The sequence below is a fragment of the Salmo salar genome, chromosome 25 (genome assembly GCF_965601325.2).
Source record: "Salmo salar chromosome 25, fSalSal1, whole genome shotgun sequence".
NCBI lineage: Eukaryota > Metazoa > Chordata > Actinopteri > Salmoniformes > Salmonidae > Salmo > Salmo salar.
Window position 1 is genome coordinate 45,546,237 of NC_138315.1, and position 22,852 is coordinate 45,569,088.

General features: G+C 43.3%; 2 protein-coding genes across 3 annotated transcripts in view; both read right to left on the bottom strand.

Annotated features, from left to right (window-relative positions):
* Window positions 1–13: 13 nt before the first annotated feature.
* On the bottom strand, window positions 14–6,095 carry LOC106586812 (toll-like receptor 7). Its single transcript, XM_014174491.3, has 2 exons — window positions 5,924–6,095; window positions 14–3,842 (listed from the first exon to the last, which is right to left on the bottom strand). The coding sequence occupies exons 1-2, from the start codon at window positions 5,939–5,941 to the stop codon at window positions 669–671; spliced, it is 3,192 nt and encodes a 1,063-aa protein (XP_014029966.1). The 5' UTR covers window positions 5,942–6,095; the 3' UTR covers window positions 14–668.
* A 1,567-nt stretch (window positions 6,096–7,662) lies between these two features.
* LOC106586811 (FERM and PDZ domain-containing protein 4) overlaps window positions 7,663–22,852 on the bottom strand; it is a 76,206-nt gene continuing 61,016 nt past the window's right edge. For both annotated transcript variants that reach the window (XM_045707623.2, XM_045707624.2), the window contains exons 7-17: window positions 20,730–20,837; window positions 19,974–20,105; window positions 19,327–19,446; window positions 18,850–18,986; window positions 18,285–18,411; window positions 17,757–17,846; window positions 17,023–17,205; window positions 13,370–13,502; window positions 12,272–13,273; window positions 10,645–11,901; window positions 7,663–9,892 (exon numbers count right to left, since the gene is read on the bottom strand). In XM_045707623.2, the coding sequence (XP_045563579.1) occupies window positions 9,888–9,892; window positions 10,645–11,901; window positions 12,272–13,273; window positions 13,370–13,502; window positions 17,023–17,205; window positions 17,757–17,846; window positions 18,285–18,411; window positions 18,850–18,986; window positions 19,327–19,446; window positions 19,974–20,105; window positions 20,730–20,837 (3,294 nt within the window). In that variant the 3' untranslated portion in view covers window positions 7,663–9,887. The remainder of the gene's footprint in view (window positions 9,893–10,644; window positions 11,902–12,271; window positions 13,274–13,369; window positions 13,503–17,022; window positions 17,206–17,756; window positions 17,847–18,284; window positions 18,412–18,849; window positions 18,987–19,326; window positions 19,447–19,973; window positions 20,106–20,729; window positions 20,838–22,852) is intronic.

The window sequence follows — 22,852 nt, forward strand, 5'->3', positions numbered from 1 at the left end:
CAGAATCAGTTAAACATTTTGTGAATCATTATTATTTTATTAACTTATTGTTACCTTACTCTCCACAGCAGGATAGGAGATTGAGACAGTATATTTATAAGCATTGCAGTACAGCAAACATAATCAGTCAGTATTAGAGATGAAAATTCATATCTAAACATTCTCACCAGATACATTACATTTACTGTAAACCTTAAAACCACATTCTCTCCAGATACATTACATTTACTGTGAACCTTAAAACCGTCTTTAAGATAATTGTCACATTTACAACAATCACCACATAAAAAGTCTACACTACCCACTGGGCACAGATGTCAATTCAACGTCTATTCCATCTTGTTTCCATGTCATTTCATTGAAATGATGTGGAAACAACGTGTATTCAACCAGTGTGTGCCCAGTGGGTAAGGTGAATTCTAAGTGTAAAATTTCATAGAATCTTCCTGAAGAGATTACTGTATTGTTTTTGAGTGCCTCTGACTGGCTGGCACCATAGCCACAGATTCCCATCCCGCCATCTGAGCTAAATCTAACAGAAACTTCATAGATTAATTGAGGAAGTTCTCCATTGGTTTGCTTCCCTCTTTTTTGACATTACACAATCACAAAAAAGGGCAATGCTATGCATTCTTAACATGGCGAAAAATCATTGTGTTTGGCCTTTTTCAAAGAGTCTCCTTGAAGAGATTACTGTATTGTTTTTGACTGTCTGTTACCAGTACACTCCTTAGGCTAAACCAAAAGTATTGCTGCGCTTGAGGATTTGTTGGCCACTCAATCACTGACCGCCTATACAACCTCTTCCTGAGTCTCAGGTACTTTGAGTGACTGGGGACTTTTTCCAGGAAAATCAAGACAATCACATCATCTCTCTCATCCATAAGCCTCTGATGGGCCATGTAGAATGCGGTCTTGAAGTCCCCGCTCTTGATGTACTTGTTCGTCAGTATGAACACGGTCCTCTTGCTCTGGTGAATGCTCTGGGAGAGATTGTCAATCAGGGGGCAGCCAGGGATCCAGTCTCGTTCCTCCAGACACAGCTGTAAGGGGTGGTCCCCATGCTCTTCCAGCTGAACAAGCAGCTCCTTCAGCACCCACTCAGATACCTCCGGGTCCTTCTTGTCGTACACCACGAAGGCGTCGTAGGCAGCGCTCGGCGAGGACAGGCGTCTGTAGCCTTTGAACTTGGCCAGGAGGAAGTGGTAGAGGTACCACACGTCCCAGAGGAAGAGGTGGCTGGAGATGGGGAGGGTGACGAAGCTGAGCACCAGGGATGTGAGGAGGATGTAGAGGATGATGGATAGGTAGTTATGCTGGCAGGCCTGCAGTTCTAGGTCCAGGGAGATGACCGGATGACCCCTCTGGGCTCCTGGAGCAGCACAGACCACAGCGGTGGCCAGTCTGGGGATGTTCACCATGGTGCGGTTCAGCCACATCACAAACATGAGGGCGTTACAGTTGCACATGAACTTGTTGTTGTTCAGGACTAACGTGTCCATTTGATCGACAACATCATCAGGGATGCTGGTCTGCTCAATGTTTTGAATGTGATTGAAGCTGAGATCCAGATACTTCAAACTAAAGGCGTCCTTGAGGAAATACGCAGAGAGTTTGGATATTTGATTTCTGCGTAAGAGGAGTGTCTTGAGAGATTTGGTGCAGTTGGAGAGCTCTGGGGGAACTGTTGATATGCTATTACTACTGAGATCTAGGACCTCTAAGTACTGAAGAATTATCAGCTTCTCCCAACTAAATATCTTCAGTCTGTTGTTGTTGATGTAGAGATTAGTGAGTTTGTCTGGCAGGCCTTGGAAAACTTGCTGAGGGATGAAGTTGAGGTTGTTGTGAGAGATGTCTAGGACCCTCAGATTTAGCAGTTTTTTGAAGTAGTCAATGTATCTTGTATCACCATCTCTCCAAAGCATATCTAAACGGTTACCTTTGAACTCTAACTTCTCCAGAGAGCGACTCTCCAGCTCTGTGTTGGTGGAGGTGGAAATCTTATTATAGTTCATTAGTAATATCTTCAGCTTGGTCAGATTTTTTGTGAAATTAAGCATGTGGGTCAAACCCTCGGATTCAAAGTAATGGTTGTTGTTGCTTATGTCTAAGATAACTAAATTTTCCAGTTCCTGAAATGCTGAGGAATAGAGAAGGTCCAGACGATTGAATGAGAAGTCAAGATACTGTAATTTAGTGAGGAAAGTAAACTCAGAACCATTTAGACTTTGGCTCATGGCATTTCCAGAGAGATTTAGGCATCTAAGGTCAGCAAGGTTCAAGAATCTAGAGTGAAGGAAAAATATATTATTCCTGCTGATATCCAGGGTTTTTCCAAACTTGCTGCACTGGGTATTGACGAATGAATTCAGCGTCCCATCCTCCTTGTCCTTGTATTTGCAGCTGCGAGCGTACTCATCATATCTAAAATAATGAATCTCTCTCACTTCTCCATTGCGGTTATGCCCAGCATCTGACATTGGGGAGCCATGTATGGCTTCTCCTCCTGAAAAGGCAACAGACTGACCACTTTCAGAGGGGGACGATATTTTGTTGTCAGATAAATTGATTATTTTGAAGCTTTTCAGTTCCATTAGAATGCTGAGGTTGGTTATTTTGATGAAGTTGGTGCCCAAGTCAATGACCTCCAGGTTCTTTAGATGAATCAGTGGGCTGATGTCTTCCAGGGTGAGTTGCTGGAAGACGAAGGCCCTGATGCGGAGTACTTTCAAGGATTTCAGGGAGGAAAAGGAGGGACTAAGGTGCAGTGTAGCTGGATACCTCTGCAGCTCGTAGTTAAAAGACAGGTCCAATTCTTCCAGGTTGGGTAGAGCTCGTGGAAAGTAAGTAATTGCTATCTCTCGAGCTAAAAAGTTGGTTGAGAGATCAAGTACTCGCAGCTCTTTACAGTTCTGAAACCACTCTCTAAGCACATAAGTGAGGGAGTTACTATGCAGGCGTAGTATCCTCAGTTTGGTCAACGTTTTAAAGGTGCTTGGGTCTATCTGAAGTGAATTGTTAGGACATGGAATACAAGGAAATGGTGCATTGTAACAGCGCGGGCAGTTTCCGCTCAGGTCAAGTATCTCCAATTGGGTTAGGTTATGAAAATCTTTGTCAGTAACCATTTCAATCTTGTTATTATAGAGATACAACTCTCTGAGACTTGTCGGTAATCTTGGGGGAATGTAGGACAGGTTATTTGACTTGAGGGATAGGAGAGTCATGTTACCAAGCTGTAGAAATGCTCCCTCCTCAATTTGATAGGAAACATTACATGGGTTACGATAGTAACAATTTTGACCCAGGTAAAGAATCTGTACGTTAGTGATGTCAGAGAGGTTCCTTTTCAGAATGGTATATATTTTATTCACCTCTAGACTGAGCAGAATGAGGTTCGGAGGGAGACCCTTTGGGATGCTGGAAAGCTGATTCCCATCCAAATATAGAGCCTTCAGATTCCTCAGGTCTTTGAAGGTGTTCGTCTTGATAGTCACACTCTCAGTGCACATGCGGTCCTTGGGGCCGATCTTGATGGGCACGCAGTTACAGCGCATGTCGATCTCGGTGAGGTTCTCCAGGCCCTGGAAGGACGTTGAGTTAATGTGAGGGATGTGGTTGATGGTGAGGGTCAGGTTGGTGGTGTTTCTGGGGATGTCCTTTGGGACCTCCAGAAGTCCTCTCTCAGTGCAATCTACGTTGACCATGGTGTCGTTGCTGTCCAGGGTGACGTCACAGGGTAAGGTTTTGGGGTACCAGCTTCCAGCTGCCAGCACAGAGGAGCACCACAGGCCCAGCAGTATCACCCCACACACGTGGAAAGATGCACATTCTGACCTCTGGGGGAACAGGACAGTGTTATGACTAGAGGGATAATGATAACACACTCTGACCTCTGGGGGAACAGGACAGTGTTATGACTAGAGGGATAATGATAACACACTCTGACCTCTGGGGGAACAGGACAGTGTTATTACTAGAGGGGTAATGATAACACACTCTGACCTCTGGGGGAACAGGACAGTGTTATTACTAGAGGGTTAATGATAACACACTCTGACCTCTGGGGGAACAGGACAGTGTTATTACTAGAGGGGTAATGATAACACACTCTGACCTCTGGGGGAACAGGACAATGTTATTACTAGAGGGATAATGATAACGAGTTTTATTTGCATGTCGCCTCTCTTAAACCACAGGACACAAGAGAGTCTTAAAATAATTTAGTAAATTAACTGCTCAATAAAATATACAAAAATAGAAACCAGTGGCTCAGCTCAACTAAGCTATTGCAGACGTTGGTTAATTGATGAAAAGGTTGTGAAGGCATTTTTTATTTTCTACTATTTCTTATTCTGATTCTATTGACCTTTTCTATGTTGTTCTGCATAAACATAACATAAACAATATATAAAAATGTCCTTTTATCTCTATTGAGTCAAAATTCAAAAGGCACTCGCACATCTGAGCAATCTTTTTTTGCAGGTGCATGGTAACAGTTGAACAAGGTGAAGGAATAAGGAAACCGCACACTGCTCTTGATAGTATCACTGATATTTAATAAGCTTACGTATCGGCCTCACAGCCTTCGTCAGAGCTTTTTTTGACGAAGGCCGTGAGGCCGATACGTAAAGCTTATTAAAGATCAGTGGTACTATCAAGAGCAGTGTGCGGTTTCCTTTTTCCTTCACCTCTATTGATTCCTTTATAATTATGGTTAATTAAGAGTCTATTGGCCCACACATGCATCAATCTAAGTAACATGATTAAAACAAATCCCCATCAAAATCTGTCAGTTTAATTTCAGAGAAATCCGATATTTTTGTCTCAATCCGCCACATCTACCTATGTTGGTCTTCTGCATCTGCGGTGGAAGGTGTCCAAGCTACAGCGATGTTTGTCAGACCATGAGATGTCCTGAAAGTCAGTCTTCGCACAAAAAAAATGTATGTAGTGTCCAAACGGTTTGGCCTTCAAAACAACTATGACCACTCTATCCTTTCCATAGAGTGGTCATAATAGTTGGAAGGCCAAACCATTCAGTGTTTTCTGTTTTGCTCTACAACCCGTCTGAAGGTAACCCATACAAATGAATGGAAGTATGGAGGTTGTTTTGTGCCAACAAAAATAAGGGGTTAAATATGTGTCCAAAAAAACTAAAATATTTCCTGAGTTTTCTTATATCTCCTAGATATAGGACAGACTCTTCAGACCTTTATTGATTATTTACTTTTAGATGTGTGATTCAATGCGTCTCTGTAGTAGCAAAGGCCAAATTCAATATTTTATTGAATTTATACCTAAAGGGGTCCTAAAATCCCAAATCAAATATCAAAATGATCCATGGTATGACCATCGTGTTAGCTTAGAGGTTAGACAGAGCTTAATCCCCAGTTTCCTCATTTTCATCAATCTTTTTTTTCTCCTTGCACAATGGATGTGCATGCTACACCCTATATTCATGAACTGCAGTATCATATTAAATGTATTATCATATGAAATGTATTATCATATGAAATGTATTATCATATGAAATGTATTATCATATTAAATGTATTATCATATGAAAGGTATTATCATATTAAATGTATTATCACATGAAAGGTATTATTACATGAAATGTATTATCATATTAAAGGTATTGTCATATTACATGTATTATCATATTAAATGTATTATCATATGAAAGGTATTACCATATTAAAGGTATTGTCATATTACATGTATTATCATATTAAATGTATTATCATATTAAATGTATTATCATATGAAAGGTATTACCATATGAAAGGTATTGTCATATTACATGTATTATCATATTAAATGTATTATCATATGAAAGGTATTTTTACATGAAAGGTATTATCATATGACATGTATTATCATATGAAAGGTATTATCATATGAAAGGTATTCTTACCGTCATGCGAGACAGCATTGTTCAGATCAATGTTTGTGTCGATAAGTTCTCACGGTTCAGTTCTCTCTTACTGTAAAATGAAAGGAGTACTAAGAACGATAAAATTTCATGTGAAAACATGAAAACACAGGCTGATGGAACGAAGGACAACAGATGTGTGAGTGAAAGTGTCTTTAATAGTTTCCACTTCCCTTTAGGCAGATGCTAGACACCTATCTATCAATAGGCATACAGTACAACTGTTGCCTAAGGTCAAGTTCCTAAAATCTAAATTGTTAAATCAATCAATGTTGTCTATTTCTGGTGCAGGCTTAATTGAAGCACTTGATCAGCATTTTCTGTATGTAGGCTTTCTTGGTTTATAAATCCAATACTATACATTCAATAGCTTAATTTAATATATATATATATTAATTAATAATTTAAGCAGTTTGCAGCAGTACTGATTAATTGTGTGTGAATGGAGTTTCTTTCAAGCATGTGCTCATCCTTGATTTTTAACATTTATTGATAGGAATATGCATACAGTTTGTCTTATTTATGATAGCTTTGCAGTCTTCAAAATGTTCGGCCTTAATATTAAATCTAAAAACGGATTAAAGTGGATTTTTCCCCCAAACGATCTACACAACCTAATCCACATTTTCAAAGCGAAATAAAAATTATATTCAAACAAAGATGTCTTGATTGCATATGTCTTCACACCCCAGAGTTAATACTTGGTGGAAGCGCATTCCATATTTCTTTTGATCCTGACAAATTCTCCAGTCCCTGCCGGTGACAAGCATACCCATACCATGATGCTGCTACCAAATACAGAGGGTTTCACTTTGTGATATGTTGTATTCAAGTTTTTAATTTAGGCTAAAAATTACATTTCTTTGCCATGTGGTCTTGCAGAATTACTTAAGGGCCTTGTTGCAAACAGAATGTGGATTTAACACAGGCTTCCTTCTTTTCACTTTGTCATACAGGTTAGTAATGTGGTGAATGAAATGTTGTAAAACACTAAGTATTTGGTGGCAGCATCATGTTATGGGTATGCTTGCCATTGGCAGGGACTGGGGAGTTTGTCAGGATCAAAGGAAATATGAAAAGAGCAAAGCCCAGGTAAAAAGTTAAAGGAAAACGTGCCTTAGGTCTCTATTTGGAAGAATTTCAATACATTTCGTTTCACATTTAGATTTAATTTTAAGGTAGTAAAATGTGAAAACTTTGCGAAGGGTGTGTAGACTTTGACTATAGGCACTGTATAAAAGGAGGAAACGTGTTTACTGGAGACATGTGCTGACACATTTCTCTATTGTGTTACCACAGTTTCAGGTTCATTTTTTCTGTAAATGAAAGTGAAACCTAGGTTTAGAGAAACACATCACAAAACTTTCCATCAGTTGGGCATGCATGCTGGTACAACTGGGACATTAGCTAGTGGCTGCAGTGAAAAACAGCGCTGTCTGTGCCTGGCAAGGTTAGAATACCCACTCTCCAGCTTCCAGACAGTAAATAATTAAACATTGTTATTCAACCAAACATGGTCCAGGAGAGTTTTTGGTATAAATTATGAGAAAGATGAAGTAAGCTCCCTTCACTGATGCAGAAAGGGGCTTGGCTTTAGAGAACAAGAAAGTAATATTTGTGAAATACTTTGAAATTGATCATTGGAAATTAAAATGGACCTTTACATTGTATGCCATTTGTTATCAGAAGAATAAAGGAGACCATAATCAGGTTGCAGCGTTTTAAACCTTTAATATGTTACAGTGCTGACTACCTAAATAACAGGAAATTACTCAGTGATCATGTGCAAAGATTCATAAACTACGTTGGATTCAACAAATGAAAAAGATTGAGGTCACAATGGACTGTATCACATAATATAATTTGTCTTCCACATTGATTTGTCTAGAGCTCTTTGTCATATAATATGTATCATGTGTAAAATAATATTTCAATACAATGAATACAAATATAATACAGATCCAATAGAGGTCCATCTACACATTACGCCCCAAAAGTGAATTATAATTATCAATTTGTAAAAGTATACTTATCAAGTAATATCAGTGTATATAGCCTAAGGTGAATTATTTTCTTGTCAGAGGCCTGAATATAATCTCTTTTAAAAGTGTCATCATGATTCAGAAAAGGCAAGGTATGTCACAGCAGTTCACATTGGTTTGAGTCGAATAAACCCATGTCTCTTATGTATGGCTTTGAAATCGCTAATCAGAAAGACAACTGTGTTGTTCTGTTTACTTGTAAAGGAGTGTTGTAATTGAGCAACTCAGTGTATTGACAATAGCAGACATGGTGGTAGAGTGATGTGTCATCGGGGGAACTTCCCGAAGCCGTTTCAGCAGTCGCAAGCGGACATAATTCATGACGACCTCGTCACCCTGGCTACCAGCTTGTCACCTTGGCTACCAGCTCGTCACCTTGGCTACTAGCTCGTCAACTTGGCTACCAGCTCGTCACCTTGGCTACCAGTTTGTCACCTTGGCTACCAGTTTGTCACCTTGGCTACCAGCTCGCCCACCTTGGTTACCAGCTCGTCCACCTTGGTTACCAGCTCGTCCACCTTGGTTACCAGCTCGTCCACCTTAGCTACCAGCTCGTCACCTTGGCTACCAGCTCGTCACCTCCAGCTCGTCACCTTGGCTACCAGCTCGTCACCTTCGCTACCAGCTCATCACCTTGGCTACCAGCTCGTCCACCTTGGCGACCAGCTCGTCCACCTTGGCGACCAGCTCGTCCACCTTGGCGACCAGCTCGTCCTTGGCGACCAGCTCGTCCACCTTGGCGACCAGCTCGCGCTGCCGGCTCTCATGGCTAAAGCCCTCCACCAGTGACATGCAGGCCTTTGTTATGCAGCAGAGCATGTGGAAACTGAGTCAGGGTGAGCAGGGTGCACCAGGGCCATGTGACCACAGGTGCTTCCTCGCTCTAGGGCCTCCATGAATCTCCACAGGTCGGGCTATCTGACCTCTGACCTCTGGACCTCTCTCTGGCCCCCTCCCTGACCTACACTGGAGCGCACCAGGGCATCTCTGTGTGTGTCTGGGACCCCCTTGGGGAGGCTGTAAGTCTTCCCTTCAGTGAGTTCACATGGGCCAACATTGTTCCCAGACTCATGTCACTCACAGTCACAACACTGGCCATGTTGAGCTGTTCAGCCACAGTGGAGGGTTCAGCTCCAGAGGTGTATAGAGAGATTGTGTTCTCTACCTCAACACTGGGGTTCGTAGGGAGTGATTGGGTCCTTTGACCTCCAGAGAACTGTGAGATGGGGTTTTCTCCACCTTCATCTACATCGTCCCCAACCATGTTGGTCTTCCTCTTGGGGAAGTATTGAGTGAAGGGCCCGTGGCACCTCCTCCAGGCACATCCACCACCTCATGCGGTGCAGTCTGGGTAGTGGCATGGCTCGGAGCTGCTTGGCATCCCGTGATGCTAGCAGCATGATGGAGGCGCCTCTGAAAAGCCTCCTGGCAGAGGACTGAGATCTAACTGATCTAACAGACCATATTGAGCCCTGAGACAAGCTCTTGGAAAGTGTCTTGGAAAAAGCAAATCTCCCCTCTGTGGCTTGATGGGGTCGTCGGGTGACTGGACTCTCTGGGCGCTCCTCCCGTTCAGAGTGGCTTTTGTTTTTTCCAGCAGCGCTTCGAGGCTCCCAGAGCCCGGCGTGATGCTGCTCCAGCTCCTCCTCAGCATCCGACTCCTGAGGCTGCTTGTGATACGGTCACATGGGTGTAAGCTTGAGAGGAATGCCTGGGTGCAGTGTGGGAGGGACTCAGGGGCACCCCTGCTGATTTGGCACACTGGGAACACTGGACTCTGGATGTGCTGCTGCTACTGGTGAATGATGGTGGTGAGGTGGTGGTGGTGGTGGTGGTGGCGGCGTTGACCTCAGAGAGAGCTGAGGAGGAGTCTTTCTCAGCAGCCGTCTCCAGCTGGGTACAAGCTACACTAGGGGGAGCAGAAATACAAAGAGAATCATTGAGCATCTCCCTGACAACATGGTGCGTTGCTTTGATCTCTCATCACCCTTTCCTGTTTTCATCAGAGGACTTTTTAGTGATATTTTTTCTCTAATTATGCTTTCATAACATAGCTTGATTTCTAGAGAATGGTGTAAAATAGAATAATGTTGCATTTCAGCACTTTGACCAACTCTCCCTGCAGCAAGTGGACCGAGAAGGCCTCACGCACAGCAATATTATTACATCTTATAACAATCCTCTACACATCACAGGAGGTTGGTGGCACCTTAATTGGGGAGGACGGGCTCATGTTTATGACTGGAGCGGAATCAGTGGAATGGTATCAAATATATTAAACACATGGTTTCCATGGTTTCCATGTGTTTGATGCCATTCCATTCGCTCCTTTCCGGCCATTATTATGAGCCGTCCTCCCCTCACCAGCCTCCTGTGCTACACATGCATGCACTGTATTATTGTATAAATACTATTGACATTCTACTGTCTTTCTGTCTGAAGGGATAATTATACCCTGTCACTCTGACGTGTATCCTAATCCCCACTAGTGAATCATTTATCAACAGCCACACTTCCCTCCTGGAATTGTTTCCCAAAGCCACTTAAAAATGAGATTTTCCTGTGTTTTATACATATTTACACACTATGAGGTTGGAATAACACTGGAATAGAGACCTGTAAGCACACAGACGTCATAGGAAAACACTTATTTAGTTGTACCTGTGGTTTCTTTGATCTTGGGCATCCGGTGACAGTCATCTGCTCGTACGGTACCGAACCCAGGCTCGGCACTGGTGGCCGCGTGGATCTTCCTCAGCAGGGTGGGGTCCATGGTCTGATGTCTACCCTTGCCTTGCTGTGTGGCCTGGCCTTGGGTGCCATAGGCCTTCTCCTCCCAACTCATATGGCCCATTCCCTTGAGGGAACACTCTGACAGTAGATGCATGTTTTCTCCAGTGCAGAGGGGGGAGTCCATGGGCGTGACACATCTGCTGCTTCCTGTACTGCAGCCAGCGTCTATGGAGGAACACTGTGAGCTCTGGAGGGAGTGGACACCCTCGCTGCTCTGTAACGATGGCATGTGCTTACTAAGGTGGTACTCATATAGCCGTGTGACATCCTGCTCGGCTGAGGGGATCCTCGACTGCTGCTGCTGCCGGTCGCTGCTGGGTAAATTGGCTTCCTGGGTACTGTGGGGGTCTTTGGCATGGGAGTGTGAATCGGCATCTAACTGCTGGCTCCTTTCATCCCAGTCCTGCTTGTCTCCCTTAATTGTTACCCCGTCAGAGAGGGAGGCTTGTGAGTCATTCACACAGTCTGGGGAAAGATTGTTGGCCACTTTGTTTTCAGGCGGCCGGTGATATCTTGGGGGCTTCTCTCGATACGGATATGGCGTTCGCCCCAACTGGAATTGGTTCATGTATGGAGATTCCCTTACAATAGCATTATATTTGGGTGGCTCCCCTCTATTTGAGTGGACTTTGCTGTTTTGTTTTTCTCTTGAGTCACTGGTATCTCCCTGACTCCTGCCCTCAGGGTCACTGTGCTTCCCTGGCTGCTTGCTCATCAAAGAGCCCATGTGCAGTTTGCTGAAGTAGTCGCTGGGGGACTTGGTCTCCATGGTCTCTGGCTCCATCTCCCCCCTTTCTGAGTATAGGATCTGGGTGGATGACACACCCGAGGACTTGGCCCCTTCCTCTTTCTTCTTCTCCTCCTCCTCCTCCTCCCCCTGGGTCTCCTGAGGGTCGTGCTGTATGGCCAGGGCCGTCCCGTCCTCATACCGTGTTACAGGAAACTCTGTTTTCTCCTCAGTCAGAGTGTGGTAGCCCTCAGTGGTGGCCACATACAATCTCAGGTGGGCTTCAGAGAGTTTCTGGGCAGCGACCAGCTCTGAGCTCTCTGTCATCTCAGAGGAGTTAGTCTCGTTGCCAGAGTCTGACGAGGACTCGGGGCTAAATGCCCTTGATATTTCTATACCTGTGTGCCACAGAGAGACAGACATTTTATTAACAACTTCACCTGAGGCACCTGAAAGATATTATAAAATAGTATACATTTCATTGGTACAAAAAGAATGAAAGCTGTGAGTTGAAATGCATTTGTGCACTCTTCATAAATTATAAAACAAACAAAATGATACACAAAAAAAGCTCTGGAGACAAAATGAGTGTCACGCAGCAAATGTTTCACGTTCAAAATGAATGATACAATGCACACACAAAATGGAAACACAGAACAAAATGTTTTTTTTATTGAAGAATCAACAACAACAAATGAAAAAGGTTAATGTTTGGATAATTTGCGTGGTGTTAATGAATAAACGTTACAGTAGTGTAAGAAGAAGAACCTGTGCTATTTTCTGACTGTGGTTTTGGGCTCTGCTCCTCAGAAGCTGCCAGGGCCTCCAGGGCCTGTAATGTGGACACAACAGCTTCGTCCAGGGCCCCCTCATGGCCCTCCTCCACCTGTGTGGTGACTGAGTCTATGAGGGACACTGGGATATTATCACGGGTCCCCTGGCCCTTCTTGACAGGCACCCGGGCCCCCCCGTGCTGCTCGTCCTCATCAGAGCGGTCCCTGAAGCCTGGGGGCGGGGCTGCGATGGCCAGGTTGAGGGAGTGAAGCAACACATCTTCGTTATGTTTCTCGTCCTTACCCTCCCATGGCGGGGGCAGGGAGGTCAGGTCGATGATGTCATCGCTGGACCCAGAGAGCGTGAGGAACGTAGCCTTGTCCAGATCCCCCATCAGTCCCATGTCCTCCTCGCAGCTGATGTCCTCCTCGTCCTCGTCCGCGTCTGTTGTGTCCGCATAGCAGATGTCGTGCAGCAGCGGCTCCTCACTGCACTCGGTGTTGCCGAAGATTTTGTCAGCGTACGGATATCCCTCCCCGGCCATCCCCATGGGATCCCTGCTGTTGTAGTCCTCATCTAGTCGCTCATACATGGGGTCGTGTAGAACCTCTGGGCCTTCCTCCATCAGCCTCTGGTAGCCCAGGTTCTGGGGGTCCACACTGTCTAACGGAGGATCCCCGAAGGTGAAGGAGACCTTGACGCTGCGGGGGGAGTCCTGGGGTTTGGGCCTGTGGACACAGCGGTAGGGTTGGGGGTGTGTTGGACCACTGGTCCCCACTCTGGCATCCACTCTCTCTGCCATTTGCATGCAGTACTGGGGCGGCTGCTGGATCTCAGTGATATAGCCAGAGTCCATGTAGTCTGAGTCTCTATTGGTGGAGGGCTCTCTGGTGCAGCGCTGGTTGTTGTGGTGCTGGTGCTCCTCACAACCCCTAAAGGAAGCGCTGTATGTCCACTCTATGGCCTGGTAGACCTGCTTTACTCTGGAGTCATGGCCTGAGGATAGGAACCAAACCAGGGGTTGATAATCAGGTTTCTGCAATAGCAGTTATATTGTATCGACTTAGAACTGTATAGAGTCCAGAGACTCACCGGTGTTGTCTACATTCCCTGTTTTGACCACGTTGAAGATGGAACGGCGAGAGTCCACCAGTAATCTGTAGTATCCAGCAGTCAGACAGGCCAGATTCATCGCATCAGTGGACTCCATTAGCAGAGTGATGGGCTGGAAGATAAGAGGACAACAATCAACACACACTAACTGGAAATAGACTAAGATGAAGTAATGTCAAGAGCTGAATTAAGACAAGGCTTAGTGTTATTCTAATGGTTCTCACTGAGCATTCATTTCCTTGTTCAATATTATTACAGAATATCATGTTTTTGCTTATTAAGGCGAAGTACCAGAGGCTGATTTCTTTTGTTGTTGCATCAAATTAGCATTTCTGAGATTTTAGGGTATTGTAACGGGTGTCGTAATGAGTGGACCAAGGTGCAGCGGGAAAATGTATACTCATCTTCTTTAATTGTGAAAAGAAGGAAAAACAAACAAAACACGTATACAAAACACATAGCCCAACAAAACCCCGAAACACTCTAAACTAACACCCCCTGCCTCGTCCTGACCAAACTAATACAACAAATAACCCCTTTACTGGTCAGAACGTGACAGGTACTTTGGTGTTAGTACTTTAAAAAGTCAATATAACATTTCTAAAACTTGATGTAGATGTATATTTTATTTTGTTTATCATACTTCCGTCATAAAAATTTCATGAATTTTAACCAGATTAAAATGGACATAAATCCATAATTTCAAAGCTCACTACAAGTTATGACACTTCATTTCAAAAATGTAATTATTGATAGGGCCATAAACAATAACTAGTAATGCTGCATACTCAAAGAAAGGTTAAAATCTCACCTTTCTGGTTAAAATACATTCCTGAGATGTAGTTACTTTTTAAGACAGAAGCGCAAGTACACAGTACAAATACGATAAAAATATGAAATATTTGATATTACATATTTCCTATTCAAAGAGACTATGTATAAGGCTAGAAATGACTTATATGCTTTCAAAATATATCATAATCAAATGATAAAATGACTAACTATAAGATTTCACCTTCCTTATAACTGTAAATTACATATTAGTATGTTTAGTGTTAGAGTAAACGTGCATATTTTCCAAAGGTCTCTCTTGATCAAAACATCTGCCCCCATCCCTGTGAATGTCACACACAGATCTAGCTTGGTTTTCTGAACTCGTTGGGAACTCGCCTTTCATTTCATGTCCGTCTATGAAAAACAAAGTGTTTTTTGTTTAAAATCTATGAATTATTTAGATTAATGGCTATAAACCAATCTCTGAATGTGCTACGATGTAACCATTGCAGTTATTTGCTTTGTCTGTGGCGCCAGCTTCAAGTGCTTTCAGATTTCACATCCAATAGTATGTCACACCGGCTCAGAAAAATACTACTGTGTCCGTGGGAACCAGGGCAATTTTGATCTGCGGTATCCACAGATTGATTTCTAAGCGTGCATGTAGGACGGAACCGGTACCAGAACCGTGCAGGTCCCTTAAAAAGGGGTTTTAAGTCCAGTTCATAGAGAATCTTACAAACTGGACTATATGTAGTAACTTACCATGAACAGATGGTGATTGGGTCTAAATAGGCATTTGGCGTTTGGTAGTCTAAATTCATTATACTCCTCTTTAACTGTAATTTTATGAAAGTCAGACTCTTCCCACGTGCCAACTCATTTTTCACAGCTTCAGAAGCATCTTTATTCACACCATGTTGAGTGGCTTCAGTGCATTCAGAAAGTTGTCAGACCGCTTGACTTTTTCCACATTTCGTTACGTTACAGGCTTATTCTAAAATTAATTAAGGAAATAGTTTTTATTTCTTCATCAATCTACACACAATACCCCATAATGACATCACAATACCCCACAATGACATCACAATACCCCACAATGACGAAGCAAAAACGGGTTTGTAGATATTTTGGCTAATAAAAAAAGAAAACTGACATTTACATAAGTATTCAGACCCTTTACTCAGTACTTTGTTGAAGCACCTTTGGCAGTGATTACAGCCTCAACTCTTCTTGGGTATGATGCTACAAGCTTGGCACACATGTATTTGGGGAGTTTCTCCCATTCTTCTTTCTAGATCCTCTCAAGCTCTGTCAGCTTGGATGGGGAGCTATTTTCAGGTCTCTCCAGAGATGTTCGATTGGGTTCAAGTCCGGGCTCTGGCTGGGCCACTCAAGGACATTCAGAGACCTGTCCCGAAGCCAGTCCTGCATTTTCTTGGCTGTGTGCTTAGGGTCGTTGTCCTGTTGGAAGGTGAACCTTCGCCCCATTCTGAGATCCTGAGGATCTCTCTGTACTTTGCTCTGTTCATCTTTCCCTTGATCCTGACTAGACTCCCTGCCGCTGAAAAACATCCCCACAGCATGATGCTGCCACCATCATGCTTCACTGTAATGATGGTGCCAGGTTTCCTCCAGATGTGACACTTGGCATTCAGACCAAAGAGTTCAATCTTGGTTTCATCACACCAGAGAATCTTGTTTCTCATGGTCTGAGAGTCCTTTATGTTCATTTTGGCAAACTCCAAGCGGGCTGTCATGTGCCTTTTACTGAGGAGTGGCTTTCGTCTGGCCACTCTACCATAAAGGCCTGATTGATGGAGTGCTGCAGAGATGGTTGTCCTTCTGGAAGGTTCTCCCATCTCCACAGAGGAACTCTGGAGCTCTGTCAGAGTGACCATCGTGTTCTTGGTCACCTCCCTGACCAAGGCCCTTCTACCCCGATTGATCAGTTTGGCCAGACGACCAGCTCTAGGAATAATCTTGGTGGTTCCAAACTTCTTCCAATTATGAATGATGGAGGCCACTGTTCTTGGGGACCTTCAATGCTGCAGAAATATTTTGGTACCCTTCCCCAAATCTGTGCCTCGACACAATCCTGTCTCGGAGCTCTAAAAAAACAATTCCTTCAACCTCATGGCTTGGTTGTTGCTCTGACATGCACTGTCAACTGTGGGATCTTATATAGACAGGTGTGTGCCTTTCCAAATCATGTCCAATCAATTGACTTTACCACAGGTGGACTCCAATCAAGTTGTAGAAACATCTCAAGGATGATCAATGGAAACAGGATGCACCTGAGCTCAATTTCAAGTCTCATAGCAAAGGGTGTTAGGCGGAGCAGCACAGGGGAACCCAAGAGCAGACTCAGACCAGAAAACAGGGATGAATTCCCTCATTAAAATGCAAATCATTTTATAACATTTTTGACGTGCGTTTTTCTGGATTTTTTTGTTGTTATTCTGACTCTCACTGTTCAAATAAACCTACCATTAAAATTATAGACTGATCATTTCTTTGTAAGTGGGCAAACGTACAAAATCAACAGGGGATCAAATACTTTTCCCCCCCACTGTATATATTTAACCTTTATTTAACTAGGCAAGTCAGTTAAGAACAAATTCTTATTTACAATGACAGCCTACAATGACGGCCTATAGATAGTTTTTTAATCTTTCTATTTATCCACAATCCTTTCCTGGAGTGTCTTAACAAAATGAAAAATGTTAAATTTTTTATAGAATATTTCCTAAAAAGTTTTATATTGGAGTCAATAATCAACTGATAAAAAGTGAAGTGTGATAGGATTAATGGAGAGAAATAGCACACTCAGAATGAATTCATTTAGAAGACTTCACCTTCACATCCAGAACATGTAGCTCTACCCTGACGTTCTTCTCGTCCTCTGTGTACATCTCGATGCGGTTGACGTGGCTGAAGTCAGCCAGCAGCGCCACCAGGTTAGTCTTGGTGTTGATCACGTGACTGATGCCATACCTGGGACCCACTAGTAGAGTCACCTCTGTGTGCTTCTCTCCTTGCTGTGGGCATAAAGCAGAAGGGGAACCATTGAAAGACAATACACAAGGGGGCGGACTGGGACCACATATCTGCCCTGGCATTTCTAACACACCGGACCATTTTTTCCCTTGAGGGCCCCATACAGGCCAAATCTTTTCCTTGAGGACCACACACAGTCCCAATTTGTTCTTTGAAGCCCCCACACCAGCCCATTGTTTTCCTTGAGGCCCCCACAACAGCCCATTTTGTTCCTTGAGTCCCCCGCACCAGCCCATTTTTTTCCTTGAAGCCCTTACACAGGCCCATTTTTTTCCTTGAGGCCCCCGCACCGGCCCATTTTTTTCACTTATGGCCTCCATATTAGCCATATAATAATCATTTTGTGCAAAAAATCCAAGTTAGACAGGCCCACTGCTAAAAATTGACCAGCTCATCTGGCATTTGCCCGAAATGCAGATGGCAGCCCGTCTCTGGATACACAGACTCCTTAATAACTTATTATGAGATATGATATTCTGATATTTGATGTGTCGTTACTGAAAAGTTCAGAAAATAAGAGGAAGTTATTTACCAGCAGTATAGATTTAAACACCCGCCCTCCATACAGTCTCAAGTCACTGAGATACTTCAGATAGTGGACCTTGGCCTGCAATGCTGACAGCTGAAAGAGAACATGAGCAATTTAGGCTAATGTCGTTGTATGAATGTGCACAGAGGATTTATTTTACAAAGAAGGTGGCGCTGTGATTGGTCACAGTGACGCATTACATTATCTAACAGTGGGAAATGTATGAGAGCATGAGAAATCAGGTTGAGTATTCCACTAGGTGGTGCTCTTTTCCAATGTGCTGCACTAAGAGTGATCTGGAGAAGAGGGGGAGAAGAGGAGACAGGAAAGAGAGGGAGAAGAGGAGACAAGAGAGAGAGAGGGAGAGAGACATGAGAGAGAGAGAGGGAGAAGAGACAGGAGAAAGAGAAACGGAGAAGAGGGGACAGCAGAGAGAGAGAGAGAGAAGAGGAAACAGGAGAGAGAAAAGAGAGAGAGAGAGAGAAGAGGAGAGAGAGAGAAAACAGAAGAGAGATAATAAACGTACTCTACCTTTTTTCCAGGAGGTACCAGATTCTGGTTGGTTTTGAGAATGTGTGTTAGGGCTTTCTTGATGTTCTTCTCTTTCATACTGGATAGTACTGCAGGAGGGAGGAACAGTGCCAAACCCCACTCCTTCCTGTAGAGCAAGAAACCATGGTAACACAGGTTTAATGTACAACAGCAGAATGCATTCGTTCAGCAAAAATCAATCACTTTATAAAGAGGGGGTGCATTGATTAGCCAACAGCTAGTCGATTATAATCAATATCCATATTAAATACCTGTGGTATTTATGACGCACCAATCAATGGGGCAATCATTAGTGTATCTGACATGGATGTAATTCCTTCATGAAGACACCCAAGCCAGATAATGATTTTTTTTATTTCCAGATAATTCTCAAGTCACTGAGTAAGTGTTGAGAGTCTAATGTTGTGAGGGTGTCAAAAGCTCACATAACAATGTGTTACTGGATTGAACATGTAAGGAAATGCAGTGCCATGTTTGAACTTTAAGGAATCAGACTAGACATTGGATCTGTTCTGTGTTGACCTGGTGGTGGGAAGCTACTCACTCAATGTACTTGAGGGAGACTTTTTGCGATTGTTTGGTGTTAATGGTGAGGATGTACATCTGCAGGGCAGCCAGACGCAGGGCCATGTCGTATTTCAGCTCTGACCCAAATCTCTCCAGCACCACGTCATTACAGCTCTTAAAGGGGAGAAGAGGAGGAAGAGAGGAGAGGAGAGAAAAGCAAAGAGGAGAGGAGAGGATGTTACACTGGTTAGACTATTGTTCCTGACCTTGAACCAGACAGTACTAGTACACATTAACTATGGTATGAAGTTCCATTTGGCTCCCCTAGAAACTCTGGTTGTGGTGGGCTCCAAGTCAACAGCAGATCATTTACATTTCTCTGAGCTAATGTTTCTACAAGGAATCTTACCAAATACATATCAATGAATATCATAGAAAAATATACATTTTGATTACACAACAAACCTGATACTTTTCAATCAGGCAGTGTTGTCTTCCATGTGCTGTGACTCACCTGAACATAGAGGTATTCAAACGCCACTGCATCTCTCCTGAGGAGGTCAATGGGGTCCTTTGGGACAAAGCTGATGCGGAAGAAGCATTTCATCTTGTGCGCCCCTGGTCTCTGTGTTGCCTAAGGCACCAGACCAGGACAAGGAAGTGACATTTAGCGATGCGATGTCATGATTAATGAATAATGGATTAAAGATACTGCGATTTAAATGCTGACATTTATTTTAAAAACTCATTACAAACCTATAAAATAGGCTTAAAATCTATATCCTCAATTGTATGCTTGCAGAAACATTTTTTTTTTTATAACTCACATTTGTTATAAAAAATGTATTTAAGACCAGAATGATAATCATTGATTTATTACAGTTTTTCAATTTTATATTGAACATATAATACTGACCTGTCTTTTTTGTGACTGTATTCACATATTTAAAATGAGCAAAAGGTGAAAAACAATTTCTCAGCCACATTATACTTATTTTAATTTGCATAATGTTCACCGTTACCCTACAATCATTCAATCACATGCCCGCCAACATCCATTTCACACTGACTATGAGAAAAAAGGCAGGTCATATTTGATTACACTGTATTAGGGCCTAATATTGTCAATCTGTGGTCTACCCGAGCACGAAGCCACCCCACCTGAGTTAACATCTCCTGCTCGTGGAGGAGCATGAGTCTGCTGGCCGAGCCCTCGTGTCTGTGCTCCAGCATCAGTGAGAAGTGTTCAATACTCTTAATGAAGAGCTTCTCTTGCAGGGTCAAGATGACATCCTTTCACACAGACAGAAGACACATTCATTATTAATATGTTACTGTATGTGTCAGGCACGTGCACGGACCACCAAGTGACAGTGGGAGGTGTGACGAGAGGAGAAAAGCTGTGTAAAGCACACATTTGCATTATATATACCCTAGCTAAATATGTATGTATTCTTAAGCAAAAGAATACTGCATATCCTAGTAAGATAATGGAAAAACAAATGGCGTTTGAGTCTCAGTAAAAACCTATTCAAAATGGAGGATTTTTTCACATCCCATAATTATAATTGTACAGCGCAGAACTTGACATTGTGTCAGCCGACGTTACATAATATCACACAGATTAAAACCGTACACTTTGGAGATGTTTTGTTTATGCCTACTTCTCCATGCTTCACAGTTAAATTAAGTTACAGCTCATGTGCCTTCATGGGACTGCTTTGTGTAATGCACATTTGGACACCTGCTGAATCCTAATGAAGTAAAGATAACATGATATGCTGCTGTGTTCAAAGGAATGAACTCTTCTAGAAGTGGCCTATGAATGATGTAAGGTTAAATATAATTTTATTTTTTATTTTTTATGAAACACTGTCCCCATTTCAATGTCTTAGTGAATGCCACAGCATACTATACCTTAATGGATGTGTTCCTGTCAAACTTAAAGGATTTGGTCTGTCCGTTCTCCAGGTACACCTTCAGAACATTTGTCATGAAGAGTAGAGAGTTGTCCTTCACAGATTCCTGGAAATAAGAAGAAAATGGGGATGATTCCTACAGCTTCCATGCTGATCAGTGGGCTACACTGTGAAATGGGGATGATTACCATAGCTTCCATGCTGATCAGTGGGCTACACTGTGAAATGGGGATGATTACCATAGCTTCCATGCTGATCAGTGGGCTACACTGTGAAATGGGGATGATTCCTACAGCTTCCATGCTGATCAGTGGGCTACACTGTGAAATGGGGATGATTCCTACAGCTTCCATGCTGATCAGTGGGCTACACTGTGAAATGGGGATGATTCCTACAGCTTCCATGCTGATCAGTGGGCTACACTGTGAAATGGGGATGATTACCATAGCTTCCATGCTGATCAGTGGGCTACACTGTGAAATGAAGATGATTACTATAGCTTCCATGCTGATCAGTGGGCTACACTGTGAAATGGGGATGATTCCTACAGCTTCCATGCTGATCAGTGGGCTACACTGTGAAATGGGGATGATTACCATAGCTTCCATGCTGATCAGTGGGCTACACTGTGAAATGAAGATGATTACTATAGCTTCCATGCTGATCAGTGGGCTACACTGTGAAATGGGGATGATTCCTACAGCTTCCATGCTGATCAGTGGGCTACACTGTGAAATGGGGATGATTCCTACAGCTTCCATGCTGATCAGTGGGCTACACTGTGAAATGGGGATGATTACCATAGCTTCCATGCTGATCAGTGGGCTACACTGTGAAATGGAGATGATTCCTACAGCTTCCATGTTGATCAGTGGGCTACACTGTGAAATGGGGATGATTACCATAGCTTCCATATTGATCAGTGGGCTACACTGTGAAATGGGGATGATTCCTACAGCTTCCATGCTGATCAGTGGGCTACACTGTGAAATGGGGATGATTACCATAGCTTCCATATTGATCAGTGGGCTACACTGTGAAATGGGGATGATTACTATAGCTTCCATATTGATCAGTGGGCTACACTGTGAAATGGGGATGATTCCTACAGCTTCCATGCTGATCAGTGGGCTACACTGTGAAATGGGGATGATTACCATAGCTTCCATGCTGATCAGTGGGCTACACTGTGAAATGGGGATGATTCCTACAGCTTCCATGCTGATCAGTGGGCTACACTGTGAAATGGGGATGATTACCATAGCTTCCATGCTGATCAGTGGGCTACACTGTGAAATGGAGATGATTACTACAGCTTCCATGCTGATCAGTGGGCTACACTGTGAAATTGGGATGATTCCTACAGCTTCCATGCTGATCAGTGGGCTACACTGTGAAATGGGGATGATTCCTACAGCTTCCATGCTGATCAGTGGGCTACACTGTGAAATGGGGATGATTCCTACAGCTTCCATGCTGATCAGTGGGCTACACTGTGAAATGGGGATGATTACCATAGCTTCCATATTGATCAGTGGGCTACACTGTGAAATGGGGATGATTCCTACAGCTTCCATGCTGATCAGTGGGCTACACTGTGAAATGGGGATGATTCCTACAGCTTCCATGCTGATCAGTGGGCTACACTGTGAAATGGGGATGATTACTATAGCTTCCATATTGATCAGTGGGCTACACTGTGAAATGGGGATGATTACTATAGCTTCCATATTGATCAGTGGGCTACACTGTGAAATGGAGATGATTACTACAGCTTCCATGCTGATCAGTGGGCTACACTGTGAAATGGGGATGATTACTATAGCTTCCATATTGATCAGTGGGCTACACTGTGAAATGGGGATGATTACTATAGCTTCCATGCTGATCAGTGGGCTACACTGTGAAATGGGGATGATTACCATAGCTTCCATATTGATCAGTGGGCTACACTGTGAAATGGGGATGATTACTATAGCTTCCATATTGATCAGTGGCCTACACTGTGAAATGGAGATGATTACTACAGCTTCCATGCTGATCAGTGGGCTACACTGTGAAATGGGGATGATTCCTACAGCTTCCATGCTGATCAGTGGGCTACACTGTGAAATGGGGATG